Raw genomic sequence first — 16,656 nt, forward strand, 5'->3', positions numbered from 1 at the left:
TCCCCTACCTCTCGCTGCAGCACCAGCTCCTTGGTGAAATGCGTGGCCTCCTCGCTGAAGGGCTCACCCTCCTGAACCAGCCCAGGGAGGTTCCTGGCTCCCCGGGGACACTCGATGCCTGCGGGAGGAAGAGGAGGAAGAGGAGAGTGAGGTGCGTGGAGGAAGCCAGCAGTCACCCACATGCCATTGCTGGGGATGTCACCTGAAATAAAAGTTTTGGGGAGGAAAGGGGCCACTGGAGTCCAGGTGGGATGTGACCAACCCCTGGGACATGGGAGGGTCCCTGTGCCAGCATTTCCCTGGCACCAGGGCAGGGAGAGCCTGGGACAGCCCTGCGGCCTGCTGGGATGGGGACATGGGGATAAGCAGGGGAAGAGCCAGCAGGGATGGCGACACAAGGACAAGCTCCCTCCTCTGTCCCAGGCTGGGGGCAAGGAGGAGCCCCTGTCCCTGTCCCTGCCCCCAGACTACCCACTCTGCCAGAGGAGCTGCCTTGCCTGGCTCTCTCCCTGCTGCAGCTGGCCGCACCAGGGGGTTTTGGGGATCTCAGGGTGCAGCTGGGGTGCGACACTCCACCCATGCTGTGCCATGGGGAGCCCCAGGCTCTCCTGACCATGCAGAAAGCATCAGCCTGCCCATGGTGCAGACCCTGCAGCACTGGAGGCACCAGCTGTGCAGGGTCCTCTCATGCAAGGTCCCGTGCAAAGTCCTGCTGTGTGAGGTCCTGTGCAAGGTTCCCCCTTGTGCAAGGTCCCATGCAAGGCTGTCCTGTGCCAAGTCCTGTGCAAGGTCCCCATCACGCAAGGTCCTGTGCAAGGTCGGTCCCACGCAAGGTTCCCCCCATGCAATATCCCCTGTGGAGCAGCAACCCATCACACTGTGGGAAGCTGCTGTGGGGGCGAGCTGGCAGGACCCCCAGCTGCTGTAAGAGCCGTGCATGGCTCTGGCTGCTCTTATTAACCATACCAGATGTCTGTGCCAATAACTGGCTGAGAGCCCCTGATAAGCAGGTATTAATTCTGCTGTATTATTACAGCCACAGAGGCAGGTCAAGCCCCAGCCCTGCAAACCATTACTAAAGATTAAAATACTTAAAAAAACAGCAGGGAAGGAGGACAAGCACGGCGGTGGTCGCCCCAGACTACATGTGGACCCTCACATCCAGACCTCCTCTCTCTCTGACTCAGTATTCCCACCTGCAAACTGGGGTAACCACCCTGGGCTCCCCTTTGGCAAAGCTGCCAGCACCGACGGTGGCACAGATTATTAAACTGGGAAGTCCTGCATTATTAATTTTATTTTACATAATTCGTTATTAATGAAGTGCCGGGAATTACACTTAGCAGCTGTCTGAGCACTTGGTTTGTGATGGAGCAGCAATTGTCACGTTTTGGTGAGGGAGGTGGGGGGGAACAGGCACTGCGAGGCTCAGCCTGGCTCACAGCACAGCTGATGGCAAAGGCACTGGGGACATTCTGGCCCTGCCACTGACCGGGGACTCCACAGCCCTGCTCCCCACCGGCTGCATGCGGATGAGGATGAGGAAAGGGATAGATGGCTGCGGATGAGGATGAGGAAAGGGATAGATGGCCATCGATTAACTACACACACACCTCTGCCACGACCTGTCACATTCCCAGAGCACCGCAGTAAACCATGCTGGCCTGGCTGGCCCTGCAGTGACAAGGTGTTGTGTCCCCAGGGCACTGGGTTTGTTGTGAGCACCAGCTGCAGCGATTCCAGTCATCCTGGGGGGCACAGGGGATGTGACCCTCCCCTGGAGCAGCCCACCCTGCAGCTGTGAGGTTCCTGAGTTACCAGGTCCCTGTATCACCTGTGACAGCAGCCCTGACCTTGCCAGTAAGGCTCGGGGGACGGTGGCTGCCAAGCACTTTGGGGGTGACTCCAGTGCACCCCTCACCGGTGGCTGTGGGGTTTCTGAGGTCTGGCGCAGTGCGGACCTGCAGCTGCATCAGTGACCAGGTGGCTGCTTTGGACACCGGGGTGGTTGGAGCAGTGGCACTCACTGGGTTGCCAGAACCGGGGCACAGCTTGGTGCCTGCTGGCTTGGCACCCAAAATGCTGCCCTGCTCTGGCTGGGAACACCCAGGGTCACCCCAGGAAAGCCCATGGTGACACCCGCATTGCTGGCATCATGTGAGGCTGCAGCACCCAACCTGGGAAGGGGTATCGGTTCTTGCTTAAGTAATTAATAAAGTGCTGGTTTTACACTTTCCTGAAGTGCTAGGCTGTTCTCCAGCAGTGCCTGATGCAGGTGGAGGGAACCCTGTGCCCCCCCAACCCCTTCAAGATGGGGAACTGGGGTAGACTCACCACATAGCATAGGCATGGGGGCTGGGAAGCTCCCAGTGAATTCAATGTTCCCTCTGCTTGACACTTTAGTGCACGATTAAAACAGGTGATTTGCATCACTCAAAATTAAACCCCTGGGGGTGGGGGGCTATAGGGGAGGCTGTGGGACTCCCGACTCCCCCCGAGGCTCTCCTCACTGCATTGCTCCTGGGAGAGGCACAGCCACCTCAGCTGGGACTGGGGGGGTCTGGTGGGGTCCCCAACTGTGCTTCAGGGACCAGTGGGGTCCCTGGTTGCTCACAAGCCCTGCAGCAGCAGAGCCGTGGGGGTACCCCCCACCTCAGCACTGCAGAGCACCCAGAGGAGGAGCCCGGAGCATTGGGAAGCTGCACTGCTGCCACCTGCACCCCGGCTCTGCATCAGCCTCCTGCTGGACCCCATTGAGGTGGTTCCACTGCAGCCTGGCTGGGGGTGTGATCCAGGAGGATGTGTCCTCGTCCACATCCCTATCCTTGTCTCCATCCCCATTGCATCCCCATTCCCATTCTTGTCCACATCTCCGTCATAACCCCATCCCCATCCCTGTCCCTGCTGTATCCTCATCCTCATCCCTGTCCCCATCCATCTTCATCCCTGCCTTATCCCAATCCCCATACCAAAACCTGTCCCATCTCTGTCCCCATCACTGCCACTGCAGAGCCCAGTGCTGGTCAGGCAAAACCCCCTTTCCCACCCCACCTCCCCGGCACAGTCTCCGAGGGAAGCGAAACAGTTCAAGGGAATGTAGCAGGAGCCTCGCTGAGGTGACAGGGCAGGCAGCTGCCAGCCCCCACCCTGCCCACACCCCCTGCCCCGACCTCGGTGGCATTGATGTCCTCTGCCATGAAAAAATGGAGCAGGAAAGGGAAATTTCTGGAAACGCGGCAAAATGTGGGGCAAGGAGAATGGGGATCCAGTGATCTTTGTTAACGAGCTGGAAACCAGCAGCTTGGTAACGAACTGGCCAGCGGCTGGAGGGCTGGGAGGCTCCTCCCATCTGGGACCATCCCAGGAGCATCCAGCCCCTCCCGTGGTGCAGCTGGGGGGACCCCAAGCACATCCCTGGGGAGAGGGAACCCCCCTCCAGCCCAGGGGGTATGGGCTTTCAGTGGCAGCCCCCCAGCTCTCAGACCCCAGACTGGCCCGGCACTGGCTACACCACGCACGGAGCCAACAGACGGACCCCGGTTGTGAGCAAGAGGAAGGAGCAGAGACACATCTCCTCCTCCTCCTCCTCCCTGCACGCTGGCACTGGGCAGCAGCAGGCGGGCACAGCTCCAGCGTGGCACCGCCAGCGCTGCGGCGAGGCCATGGCACGCATCCTGGCCATGGTGCAGATCCCGTGCAAACATGCTGCTAGCGTCTCCAGCAAGGAGCATCCTTCAGCACCACGCTGGGAGGGGGAAATGAGGAGCCAGAGCTGCCGAAGAGTGTGTCTTCCCTTCCTCCTCCTCCTCCTCCGCCAAGCAAGCAGGGGCTGGGGGAAGGGAGCTGCCACACGGGCTCATGCACCACAACGGCATTTTTTTCCTAAAGAAAATAATGAAGAAATAGCTGAGGAAGTGTCGGAGTCCTTAAACAAAATTAAAAAGCAAAGTGCAGTGTTTCTACAGTGCAGTGAAGGGCTGACGGCTCCATGGCACTGGGGGATCCTGGCACACAAATTCTTCGACCCCAGACTGTGCAGCAGCTCAGGATGCCACTTTGGATCCTCTCTCTGCCTCTGATGCCTCCTAAACCCACATGGGCAATGCCTGCTTTTGGAAAATGAAAACCAAAAAAGGATGGGATGAGCGTGCTCAGCCCCAGGAACACCCTGGCTGCGTGTGGCAAGGGGAGGTGGCCACCTGGCACCCACCGGGAGCTAAGCAAGCCCAGCAGTGAACTCACTCAGCACTTTAAAAAAAAATAAACCCAAAGCTGTGGCTCTGTTGCTCTTCCTGGGAAACTGTAATGTATTAATCCGCACAGATGAGGGATGCACTTTAAAATGCTACAGCGTGTGGCTGCCACCGCTCTCCCCTGGGGTCTCAAAAGAACTCCGCTACAAATCACTTTTGCTAAATGCTTTTGCCGAGCAGTGAGACCCGGTGCAGCCAGCGCGGCGGGGATGGAGGAAGCAGCTGCGGGGGCTGCAGACAGTGCTCCAACCCTGGCCTCACTCCTGCAGAGCTGGAAGTTGAGGGCTGGGGGCAAAGCATCCTGCAACATCCAGGGTATTCTACAGCATCCTGGGGCATCCCACAGTGTCCTGGGGTATCCCACAGTGTCCTGGTGCATCCCACAGCATCCCACAGTATTCCAGGGTATCCTGCAGCATCCTTGGGGCATCCTGCAGCATCCCAGGGTATTCTGCATCATCCTGAGGCATCTCACAGTTTCCTGGGGTATACTGCATCATCCTGGGGTGTGCCACAGCATCCTAGTGCATCCCACAGTATTCCAGGGTATCCTGCAGCACCCTTGGGGATTCCAGCACCAACCTGGGACATCCCACAGTGTCCTGGGGCATTCTGCGTCATCCTGGGGCATCCCACAGTGTCCCGGTGCATCCCACAGCATCCTGTAGTATCCCAGAGTATCCCATGGTATCCTGCAGCATCCTTGGGGTATCCTGCAGCATCCCATAGTATTCTGCAGCATCCTGGGGCATCCCACAGTGTCCTGGGGCATTCTGCATCATCCTGAGGCATCCCGTCCTGGAGTATCTCACAGCATCCTGGTGCATCCCACAGCATTCCACAATATTCCAGGGTATCCTGCAGCATCCTTGGGGCATCCTGCAGCAACCTGGGCACCCCACAGTGTCCTGGGGTATCTCACAGCATCCCGGTGCATCCACAGCATCCCACGGCATCCTGCAGTATCCCAGGGTATCCTGCAGCATCCTGGGGTATCCCACAGCTGGGGGTGTCGTCGTTCCCCACCCCCACCCCTGCCCCAAGTGGGTTGCTGGCAGCCTGGGGTTTGTTTCAACCTCCTGCCACCGCAGGCCAGCCCAGCACCATGACATGTACAGGGTGTATTTCTACCACTCTGCCCTGCGGTGCCAGTGCCCAGGCGCTGCAGGGGGAGTGGGGAGGGGGGTTGTAATGGGTAATAAAGGGGGGCTGGTGCTCCCGCACCATGCCGGGGCTGGCGGAGGGGCCAATCCTGTGCTGCCAGGGAGCGGAGTGTGGGTGGGATGTGTATGATGATATGATTGTCCACGGATAAACTGTCAGGGAGGGTGGAGGGTGGCAGGCAGGACCCCCTGGCACAGCCACGAAGCCACTAATTGAATGCTGCCAGTCTCACGGCCTCACCAGGTACAATCCAGGGAGCCAGGGGCAATTGCCACGTGCAGCATGGCACAGCACCCATGTCCAGCATCACCTGCCTCTCCCCGCCCTCCCGGAGCTCATAAAAAACCTCTCTCCAGTTTCTCCAGGGAATCTCTCTCGGTTTTACCACTGATTTCCCATCTTTCCTGGAGTGGGACGTTTCCAGCCCTAATTTCTGGGGTCTATAAACAGCTTTATTCCCTGCATTGCTGTGCCGTAACCATGACTGGCACAGTGAGCTGGGGAGCAAGGATGGTGCTGCGCGAGGTTAGCCCGTCCGGGAGTGCCTATGCCTGTGTGGAATACCGCAGACTGATATCCGTGAGGATTTATGGACTTGGGGAGAAATAGAGGAGGTGAGCAGAAGGGAGGAGAGGAGCCCTGTGATAGCATCAGTCACCAGGACAAAGCGACCTGATACCTGCAGGCAGCACGCTGGTGTGCGACCCAACTGCCCAGGACCTCTGTCAGATGCCGGTGGCTGCACCGCGGCTGGCAGCAGGTGGGATGCGAGTTGCTGCTGCAGCACCAGACCCTGGGCAGGCGGTCCAAAGGCTTTGGGCTGGATCCTGCTGCCACAACTGGCAGCATGGGGCAGGATGCTGCTGCCCATCCCCAGGGGAGCTGAGCTGGGCCTGGTGGTGATGCCGGGGAGCTGTGCCCCAGGGATGCTGCTGCCATCCCCTCCTTCCCTGGCAGCCAGCAGGCAGCTTCCCCGGCACTGGCAGGCACACGGCTGGCCTCCGAGTCGTGATGGCAACTTGGCTGCTGCCGCAGAGCCCGTGTGGGAGCACGGCGTATTTTTAACACTAGTCCCTACCAAAATAGAGGCTGTCGGGAACAGCGAAACAGACGGTACCGGGGAGGCGGGAAGTGGCCGGGCACTGCCGAACCGTGCCAGCTCCTGCTAACGCAGCCCGGAGCAGGGTCTGCCTGGGGACCCCCTGCCCGGGCCCTCAGTGGAGGGGTGCAGCAGCCAGCAGTGATGCTCAAGGCATCCAGGGCTTGCAATGCAGGGATTGATGGACATGCCAGCTTGGCTTCAGCCTGCAAGGAGCTGCTGCTCTGCTGCATCCCAGCATCGCAGGGTTACAGCTTTTGGGGTCACCATGTCCCCAGGTGGGAGGGAGGTCACCATATCCATATCTCAGCATTTGGGCCCATCACATCCCGACACCCCACCTGCAGTATTTAGGGACAACACACCCTGACACTGCATCAGCATAATTTGGGGTCCCTGCACCCCAGCACTGCACACCTGCACCCTCCACTTGTGGGGGATGCTCTGCCCCACGGTCAAGCAGCAGTGCCTAGACACCTGAGCAGCCCCTGACACCCCTGGGATGTGCCACCATGGTGGGAAGGGGCTCCCTTATCGTGCCACCCTGGTGCTTCCTGCAGTGGAACAAGCCAAGCTGTTGTGATGCTATTCCCGCTGAACTCAGCTGCAATGGACAGCACCTAGGCTGGGGGCCAAGAGGCATCACTGCCTGTACAGCACCCTCTCTGACATGAGCAGCAGGCAGGGAGCGGCACCCCCCAGCACCCCCTGATGCTCTCAAGGGGACTGACCGCAGCTCCAGCGGCAGCCCAGGCAAGTTGGGGAGGCTGCGATCCCCCTGCCAGAAGCCAGAGTGAAAAAATGAGGTAAAACAAACAAAAAAAATCACCTTAAAAATACACCAGTTCTCAAAAAACCAAGGCATGATAGGATGGAAAGGGGTTTGGGAGGTCTCTCATCCAACGGAGGGTGGACTGCGGGGTCAGGACACAGACTGCAGTGGGTACAACCTTGGGGGCTGCAGCTATGCCCTGCAACTCAGGCAGAAACCTCATTTTCACCTCCTTTTCCCCCCAAAGCAGACATATGCCCCAACTTGGTACCCTGAGGGTGCATGGCTCCTCATGGCATCCCTTCCCTGTGGGCTGCTGGACACGGGCCGCCACTTCCCATGGCAGCCAGGCTCACCTCCTCGCCCCCGGCTGCTGAGACGGTGGTGAGTTACAGCAGCTCCCTGGGGAGATGCTCGCAGCCCATATATGCTGATACACATCAGCAGGCGCCCACGGATAAATGCCGTATCTCCAGCCCCACCTCATAAATAGGCAGCTCTGCCATCTCCTCTGTGAGATTTAGGGGCACCCGCAACCCAGCAGCTCCGGGGGTGCAGCACGGCCCCCTCGCCCCTCGGGGCACGCTCTCCCCCGGGGGCAGATCCCGTAACGCTGCAGCCGGCCCCCGCACCAAGAAGGCGTCAGGCTGCAGAGTCTCGCCGGGAGAACGGAACCTGGGATTAAATTAGCACCTCTCTATTTGCACATATTTATAGCACTCAAACGTATATATTTTAGCTGGAAAGACGGGCTGAGGCTCCCTGGAGAGCATCCCTGAAGTCACATTTACAAGGGACCTGTCTTCTCTTTATGATGCTCATTTGCATTTGATGTATCAAAAAAAGGAAGGCATTGATAAAATGCAGATATTTATCATATTTCTGGCTCTAAGTGATGAGCAATGGCACCACGTTGAGTGAGCAGAAGAGGGGCCGGGGAGTACTGGACTAGCACCGCGCCAGCTGCTGCAGTGCTGCTCTGCTCAGGAGCACCGAGAGCAGCTCTCAGGAAAGGCACCGGCTGGAAAACCCCGAAAAAGTAGCAAAAGTAAAAGAGCGTGTGTGAGCAGAGGGTAAAACCCCTCCCAGCCCTGAAGCCCACGCCAGGCTTGCTGCCACCAGCCACCGCTGTCCTGCAGCTTGCCGTGCCGTGGCCCCACTGCTGCCTCCCAGCATCCGCCCACGTTATTTTATATGATGCAATTATTTTGGCAATTAATCAATTAGCCAAGGAGCAATCTCCCCGCGGGGCACAGTGTGGGACCCCTCCAGCAGGTCCCTGTCCGTCCCGTAAGTCCAAGTGGGCCAAGTTAGCATGGGAGGATGTGCGCGGGGAGGATGAATGGGGGGAGGAAGGTGCCTCATCCACACTGGGATGACCCCCCCATGCTGGGACCCTCCCAGACTGGGAGCCCACCCACTGGGACCCCCTGCTCTGTCAGGGGCCTGCACAGTGCTTGCAGAGGGTGCCCTGGGGTGGGTGCTGAGCCAGTAGTGGGGACTGAGGGTGGAGTGGGAACCTTCAGCCCCCCAAGGCACGGGTGTAGTATTGGACCTGATGCCAGATGGGGAGCTTGGGGAGTCAAGAGGACACCCCAAAACCCAGCTGCTGGGAGCGAGCAGAGGCTGGGAGGAGGGCTCTGGAGGCTTGGGGGATACCTATGGGGGATGATGGCTCTGGGGTGCCACGGAGTAGACCATGGAGCAGGGACCTCCATGGAGCAGAGCCACGGAGCAGGGGCTTCCATGGAGCAGGACCACTGAGCAGGACCATGGTGTGGGGCTCAGACAGATGCAGGCACCCTGGGGTGCTGATGCTTGCAAGTAGGGGACAGGGACAACTCAGCTGCTTTGCCCGTAAGCTCAGCTTGGTGCAGGCAGGGTCCCTCCCAGCAGGACCCCCCCTCTTCTCCCCTCTCCTCTCGCAGCGTTTCACCCTCCTGGTGCAGCCAGCAGCTCATCACAGTCTGGGGAGTCCCGGAGCCCCCGCAGCCACCTGACCTTTCATTAGCTGTTTCACTGAATAATTGATCAGGGCTGTGCAGCGCTCATTAGAGGTAGAGCTGCTTCAATAACCAAGTTTGCCTTAGGGTAAAAGTTTAATTTTCCAGTGCTGCGATCTGGGAGAGGTGCCAGCCCCACATCCCACTCCCCAGCAGTCCCCACGGGCATGGTGGCGAGCACGGCACACCAGTGTACACCAGGAGCTCTCCTGCAGCTTTCCAGAGAGCTACGAGTGTGGCTGGGGATGTGGGTGGGATGCCGAAAACACCCAGTGCTGGCCCTGCTGCCAAAGGGCTGCACCCAGTTGGGTACCTGCCATGGCGTGTGTGTCCCTCTGCCTGCATCACCCCAGCACAGTGTGCCAGGGCAGCCAGGAAAGGTGGCAGCAGGGGCTGGGAAGTTATTCAGATTACCAGCATGATCAACACTCCAATTAATAGATGAAAGGGAAAACAGAGCAGGTAGGGCGATAACAGTCCCACCCCATCCCTCCCCTTGCCGGCTCCCACCGTGCTGCTGCTGCCAGGTTTCCACTCTGGCAGGGTGCAATGCCAGCCCTGCCCTGCCTGCACAGCCCTCCTGGGCTCAGGGCCACCCTGAAACCTCCATCCCTAGTGACCATGCGCCCCAGGGGAATGGGCCACCCTGACCCCACCAGGGCTGCACCCGCAGGATGCTGGGCTCTTGGTTCAGAGTTTGCTGCTGGCTGGAGTGACAGGGGGGCAAATCACCCTGTGTGCCAGGCCAAGGAGGGGACAGGGCTGATGCACCAAGCTTGCCGGCATCAGCTATGCCAGCTCTCAGCAATGCTGTCAGGATGAAGGGAGGAATCCAGCCAAATCCCAGGAATATCCACACTGGCAGATGTGCGGGGTCTACAGCGGGGGAAGACAGAAGGGGCGCGTCATCTTCCACACACTAATTGGCATGTTACCTGCCTTTTTAGCCTGTAATTAATGTATACAGCTTGATTAGAGAGCCTCAGCTGGGGAAGGTCTCCCTGGAGAAGAGCTGGGGGAGAGCAGGAGCTGCATACTCCCCCAGCACTAAGGGGAGCAGGAAGGAAGCAGGACAGTTTGCTCCAGCACTCGGGAATTGTCTCCAGCAGCACCATTAGCCCAGCTCAGCATGCTGCAGCTCTGGGATGTGCAAATCAGGATGGTCCTGTGCAATGCAGGATGATCCTATGAACACAGGACAGTCCTGTGCAACTCAGGATGCTCCTGTGCAACACAGGTTGACCCTGTGCAATGCAGGATGACTTGGTGCAATGCAAGATGATCCTGTGCAACATTGGTACGATCCTGTGCAATGCCAGGATACTCCTGTGTGATGCAGAATCCTCCTGTGCAACATGGCATGACCCTGTGCAATGCAGGATGCTCCTGTGCAATGCAGGGTGATTCTGTGTGACATGAGAAGTTCCTTTGCAATGCAGGATGCTCCCACGCAATGCAGGATGCTCCTGTGCAATGCAGGACACCCAAGGAGATGTAGAGGCTGCTGCAAAGGGGTGCAGCTGCATTTCCCAGAGGGTCATGGCTGCCCATGGGCACACCAGTCCCATGGCACCAGAGACCCCAAAATCACCCCAGATCACTGCCTGAGCTTTGCAATAGGCATGATTTGTCCACTTGTTATTTCCTACCTGCTAATGGAGCTGTTTGGCAAAGGGGAGCATGGAGGTGGCAAAGGAGGTGGCTGGGGTGACTCAGACCATAGGTGCCCACTGCACCCCATGGGCACCCTGGCTGCGGCAGGTCCCCAGTCGCTTTGGAGACCCCCAACAGCTCCGTAGACTCCCAGGGCCACCACAAGCAGCCTGGCCTGGGGGGTTATTCACCACTTTGGGAACTTTCTGGAGCAAAATCAGCCCCTGGGAGTGGGTGACAGCCAGTCGGTCTCCACAGCAACAGGGATTAAATATAACTTGCAGCAAGCATGCTCCCCCCGGAGCCATCCATTTCCAGGCCACCCCAGTGCCCTCCCTGCCCCCTCCCCTTTAGTTTAAAAATTACCCGACTAAGCAGAAAGGCTGAGCCGGAGCCTCCCCGACTCACTGGGAGCAGCTGGGAACCACTGGCACCAGCAGGGACAGGCGTATTTAACCACTGGTCCCCAGGGTTGGACAGTGGGAGCCTGTTCACCCCACCATGGGAAGGGGATTAACCAGTGCCGATCCCAGGGTACACATCCCAAGCCCGTGTGCATCCCTGAGCATCAGCCACGGGCATGCCGGTGAGGAAGAGGATGGGGCACACTGGGCTGCCACGGCCAGCACTGGGAACTGTGACAGCTCCTTCCCCGCTCCCATGAAATGGCCACTCATCCATGGGGAGTGGAGCAAAACCCACCCCAGCCACAGCCAAATGCCGGCTCTGAAATCAGGGAGCGTGCCAGCAGGACCCAGGGACAATGCCGGATCCACTGGGATGATGCTCTGCCACCAGCTCCTCGTGCAGGGAGTGCTTGGAGGAACCCGCAGGATTCCCACATACGAAACACGGCCAAACCCAGCGGCAGCCTTTTAAACCAGAAATATTTAAATATATCTAAATTCCTCCTCCCAAGCACGTGGGAGTTTTATCATGTCTTAAAATTTTAATGTCTCAGTCGCAGGCAAGGGGGAGTCTCATTTCCCCGTCTTTTGCAGCTGACTTTAAGAATGGTTAATTATAAATAAGACTGTGTGACTATTTATACGCACAAGCACGCGGAGAAGGACAGGTTTAGGACACACTTCCCACACGGCAGGAGCCAGCCTGGAGCAGGGATGGGGATGCTTGTGCTCCAGCCGTCACCAGGGATGGGCCGTCCCCAGGCGAGAGCATCACTCTGGGGAGGTTTGGTCACTGGAGGGTGACGGTGATGGTCACTGGTGGGACTGGGGTCCCGTGGTCACGTTGGTTATGTCCTACAGACCCCGCAAAACAGGCAGCCAGAGTGAGTGGTCTGCTGGCACCCAGAGCTCAGGCAGACGGAGCAGGGTCTGCACCTTTGGGTGCCACGGGAACAGGCTCTGGGGTGCAAGGGGCTGGGAGCGAGCGGGTGAAGGGTGGGGGGATCGTGGCATCGTTCCTGGTCAGCACTTTGAGCCGTGCTCTGGGAGCATCACCAGACCAGGCACAGTCCTTCCTGCTCCCCACAACCCTTGGCACTCCCCAGTCTCGGTGCCGGTGGCTTTGGGGGATGGCAAAGGGCAGGTCCGAGGCAAGTGGGTGCAGGTGGCACGGGCAGGGAGTTGCTCCTGTACTGCACGCTGGCTTTGCGAGCTCATGCGCCATTCCCTGGCTCCAGGAACAAAGGGGCAGACAACGGCATCCCGGCCCCCACGCTTCCCCCCAGGATACATATTCCTTCAGTGGGAGCGGCAAGAGCTGCTGTTTACAGAAACCTCAGTGTTTTTATCCCCATATAAGATCTATTTATATGCTTATTGAATTTTTCATAACCAAGTTGTGAACGATCGGCGTTCAGGGTCATCCTTTATACACAGTTATTGCCATAGAAACAGGAGCGAGATGAGCCGCCCCACATCCTCTCCCATCCAGGGAGCTGGCAGTGCCAGTGGAGACTCCGCAAACCACCACTCTCACTGGCAATGGGCTTCCCCATCCCAGCACAGCACTGGGAGGACATTCTGGCAGAGGTCACCATCTGCCTGTCCTACTGCCAGCCTAGAAGGTGACACCTTGAAACACCTGGGGATCACGATGCTCTGGCCACTCTCTGCTCCAAAGCAAAGCCTCAGCTGAAGTGTGCACCGCAAGTGGGACTGGTTTAGTGGGGAAATTCTTAAGTTTCTGTAGAACCTCCCAAAACAGCCACTGTGTGTGTGCAGGGATGTGTGCCCTCCTCCCGGTGCATGGGCAAACCCCTGGGGTGACATACCTGGGGTGGCTGCTGGCACCTCCATCAGCCCAGCCCCTCAGGCTCATCCCTGTGTGTCCCCAGGGTCCTGGTCCCACAGCACCGCCACCTCCTCCCCTGTTTCTATGATGCTCCTGGGGTTTGCCACCTGCTCCCCAGTTTTGGTGGAGGAGAGCATCCTTCCCACGCCCACGCCTGCATCACCGCCCCTCGGAGCTGCCCCATGCTGCAGGGAAGTGCCATGCCAGTCAACGCAAGGGCTGAGGAGGACAGAGGGGGTGAGCAGCCACGAGCCAGGCCACAGAGCATTGGAACGTGTAGGAGCCACCCAGACCCCAGCCCGTGGTGGGCACAGCTGGGGGGCAGCATGCTGGCAGCCCCACAGAGGGGACCGGCGGGTGCAGACACCACTGGGATGTGGAGAGAGGGCAGGAGCAGCATCAACAGCCCCCAGCAGCACCCGAACCCTCTGGTCATCTCCAGTTAGTGTTCCCCAGCTCAATTAACACCCCCCCAGGTCGACCTGTTGGCAGCACCAGCATTAACTTCACCCTGTGGCAGTGAGGGAGGACCATGCACCCAAGTGGGGTGAGGACTCCCCCATCAAGCCAGGCACTCGCAGGGGCCAGATCCTGCTCCCAGCTGGGGTGGCGGGGACTCACCTGCGAGCAGGAAAGTGATGAGGCAGGTTTCCTTTGGCATGAAGAGCTTCAGCCGGGAGCCGCTGAAGACATACTCCACCACAGCCTCGGAGCGGCCGGCACGCTGCAGGAAGGGCAGGAACTGCTTCGCCTTCTGGGTGTCCTGGGTGGGAAGAAACTGGGGGTCAGGGTGGGGGGTGCGGCAGGCCAGGGGCATCGGACACTACCCTTGATGTGGCCCCCAATGTCCTGCGGGCTTGGTGCCTGGGTTGGCCTTGCCTGCTCCATGCTGGCTGGGGAGGGATGCAGGATGCAGGCAGGGAGCCAACTTTTCCTGGCTTGGGATGGACTGTGCACCCGGTGCCTGCACCCACGGCTGCAGGGCGCGGGCTCTGGCAGCTCCGGCACAGGGCTGGCTGCCTGGGTGCAGGCAGGAGGAGGAAGGCCAGATACTGCCCCATCCTTGCCGTCCATAACGGAACAGCCCAGGACTCCCCTTTCCTGAGAAACCCCCACTCTGTGCACCACCCACTCCCTTCCCAGCAGCAAGTCGCTGCATATAAATTCAAGCATGTTCATTAATGAAAACTTAATGAGTCTGGGGCTGGCAGGAGGGTGTTGGGGTCCCCTGGTGCGGAGCAGTGCATGCATCCCCAGGTGCATAGCCAGTGGCACCACAAGCATCCCTGTCTCTGCAAGGGGACAGCAAAGTAGCCATGTCCTGGCAGACTCGATGCCAAGCACTGGCCTGTGGTCACTGTCAGCTAAACCCCTCTGCACAGTGCAGCCACAGCCAGGGAACCGCAGACCCCAGCAGCCATCGCAGACCACCAGTGTGGCGGCTGGGTTCGGCGTGGTGGCCTCAGCCGGTATCTCTGCGTGCCACCTGCACCAGGGGCAAGAGGTTTCATGTCGCAAGCTCCCAATTTATTTACCCAAGTTAGAAAAGCAGTTCCCAAAATAAAAGGCAGCCAGGTGGCTTTTTATCTCACTCTGGCCTTAATTTAGAAAAACAAGTTGCAGAGGAGAGAAGGGAGCGTGCCATGGCCAACACCAGGCAGCTCCCAGTCGGACCAGGACGGAGGCAGGAGCTGGTCCACAGCCGGGGCCAGAGCAGGGCTTAAAAACTTTTACTAAGGTAAATGCAGCCTGTTGGTGATGGAAAAGCAGTGGCGTGGGGTGGGAAGGGGCTTGGCCAGGGAAGGTGGGCGAGCAGAGGTGGCTGTAAATCTCTGGAGCAGAGGCTGGGAGCCAGGGCGGGAGGGAGGAGCTGGCATCTGCTGGCAGAGACAGAGCTGCTTCCAGAGCAAGCTGTAAGATGGCAGTGGTGGAAGAGGCAAATCTCCGTGCCCCTAGGGGAGGGGGAAGCTGTGGCACGAGCACCGGGAGCTGAAGGCGCAGGAGATGTGTGGCTCTGCCTGCAGCTCTGCCCACGGCTCCGGCAGGTATCGGTGCTGGCAGCATGAGCAGCTCGCAGAGCAGCAAGAGCAAGGGGGCTGGTGTTTGTGTGCATCCCCATTTTAATCCCCTTCAGTACAGTGGGTGGCTGCTCGCTCACTCACGTGTGTGACCTGAAGCCATCAGCCACGTGGAGCTGGCCCATGTGGTGGCAGTGGCAGTGGCCGCGGTGCTGCTGGTCCGCAACCTGGAGCTGCTCCAGGCACCGAGTGGGTGCAGATCTCAGCAAACCCCAAGTGCCAGAGCTGCCATGCTCCAGCTTCAGCACAGGCAAGGACACTCATCTGCCACAGCAGTGCTTCAGCATCTCTCTCCCAATGCCTGGGGGGTGTTGCAAGGCTCAGGGAGGCAGAGTGCCCACCTGGCAGCTCCCTGGCCATGCACCGACACTTGACCAGCACCTTTGTGCTGATGTCCCAGCTCTCGCTGCAGGCACCCACCCCATCCAGCTGCGAAGGGGTCCCAGGCAATCCCCCCCCCCCCCAGCACCCCAGCTGGGACAGGGCTGGCAGACAAAGACCCTCCCCAAATCCTGTGGCATCACTCCCCACAGTGCTCGATGCTGGATCGCTCGCCGCCACATGCGCTCTGTGCAAAAAAATGCGCCTGGGGAGGTTTTTTTTAGCAGATGTGCAGTCAAGAAGTTAATACAACACATGTAAGTGCAATCTGCACGCAAAGAAAAACCACATTACCCGCCGTTAACCACTTAGGTCTAACGTATGCAAATCTAAAATGAGAGCCGCTAATGAAGGCTACTAATTAGCGGTAATCACTATACAGTCACGATTTGATTAGCTTAAGGAAAAACTAAGAGCTGCAAGAAGGAGCCCACCATGGGGTGGGCTTCCCTGCTCCATCCCAGGAGTGGGTGACTGGGGAAACCCCCAGCTCCCCAGAGCGGGTGCTGGAGGCAGTGAGGAAGAGCCTGGTGCTGAAGACCAGCCCTGTGAGCTGGCTGCTGTCAGCATCAAAAGGAGACAGCGGTATCTGAATGTGCTGGAGAATGACCTTAAAAACCCACCGGGATTTGCACAACACAGAACAGCTCTTCAGTGAGAGGGGCAGAGATGTGCCAGTGCCCATTGGTACTCTGGAATAATAAATGGAGAGCGGCGATTCCTGCATGGCAAGGCATGCTGGCAGCCTGGCACGGGAGGGACAGATTCCCACTTGGTCCCTGATGTCCCCATTAGGGCAGGTTTATTAGGGGCTGTGGGCATTAAGGCTGAGGGGAGCCACACTGCTGGGAGGAAGCTCTGTGCTGCTTCGTGCCTTTCTTGCTGCCTTGTCTGCCAAAGCGCCCTTGCTTTGATTTGGGTGATGCCACCTCCACCATGCAGGTTGGCAGAGATGTCTCCTGCTCACGGTGGGTGCTGGGAAAAGCTGTATGTG

The 16,656-nt window shown here is 58.8% G+C and overlaps 1 protein-coding gene across 1 annotated transcript in view; it reads right to left on the reverse strand.

The window, feature by feature from the left end:
- Positions 1-16,656, reverse strand: part of SND1 (staphylococcal nuclease and tudor domain containing 1) — a 128,811-nt gene that overhangs the window by 29,612 nt on the left and 82,543 nt on the right. The window contains exons 15-16 of the mRNA XM_080392791.1: positions 13,825-13,966; positions 9-118 (exon numbers count right to left, since the gene is read on the reverse strand). Of these exons, the coding sequence (XP_080248917.1) occupies positions 9-118; positions 13,825-13,966 (252 nt within the window). The remainder of the gene's footprint in view (positions 1-8; positions 119-13,824; positions 13,967-16,656) is intronic.

Source organism: Falco punctatus (assembly GCF_963210335.1).
Source record: "Falco punctatus genome assembly, chromosome: 6".
In the NCBI taxonomy this organism is placed as follows: domain Eukaryota; kingdom Metazoa; phylum Chordata; class Aves; order Falconiformes; family Falconidae; genus Falco; species Falco punctatus.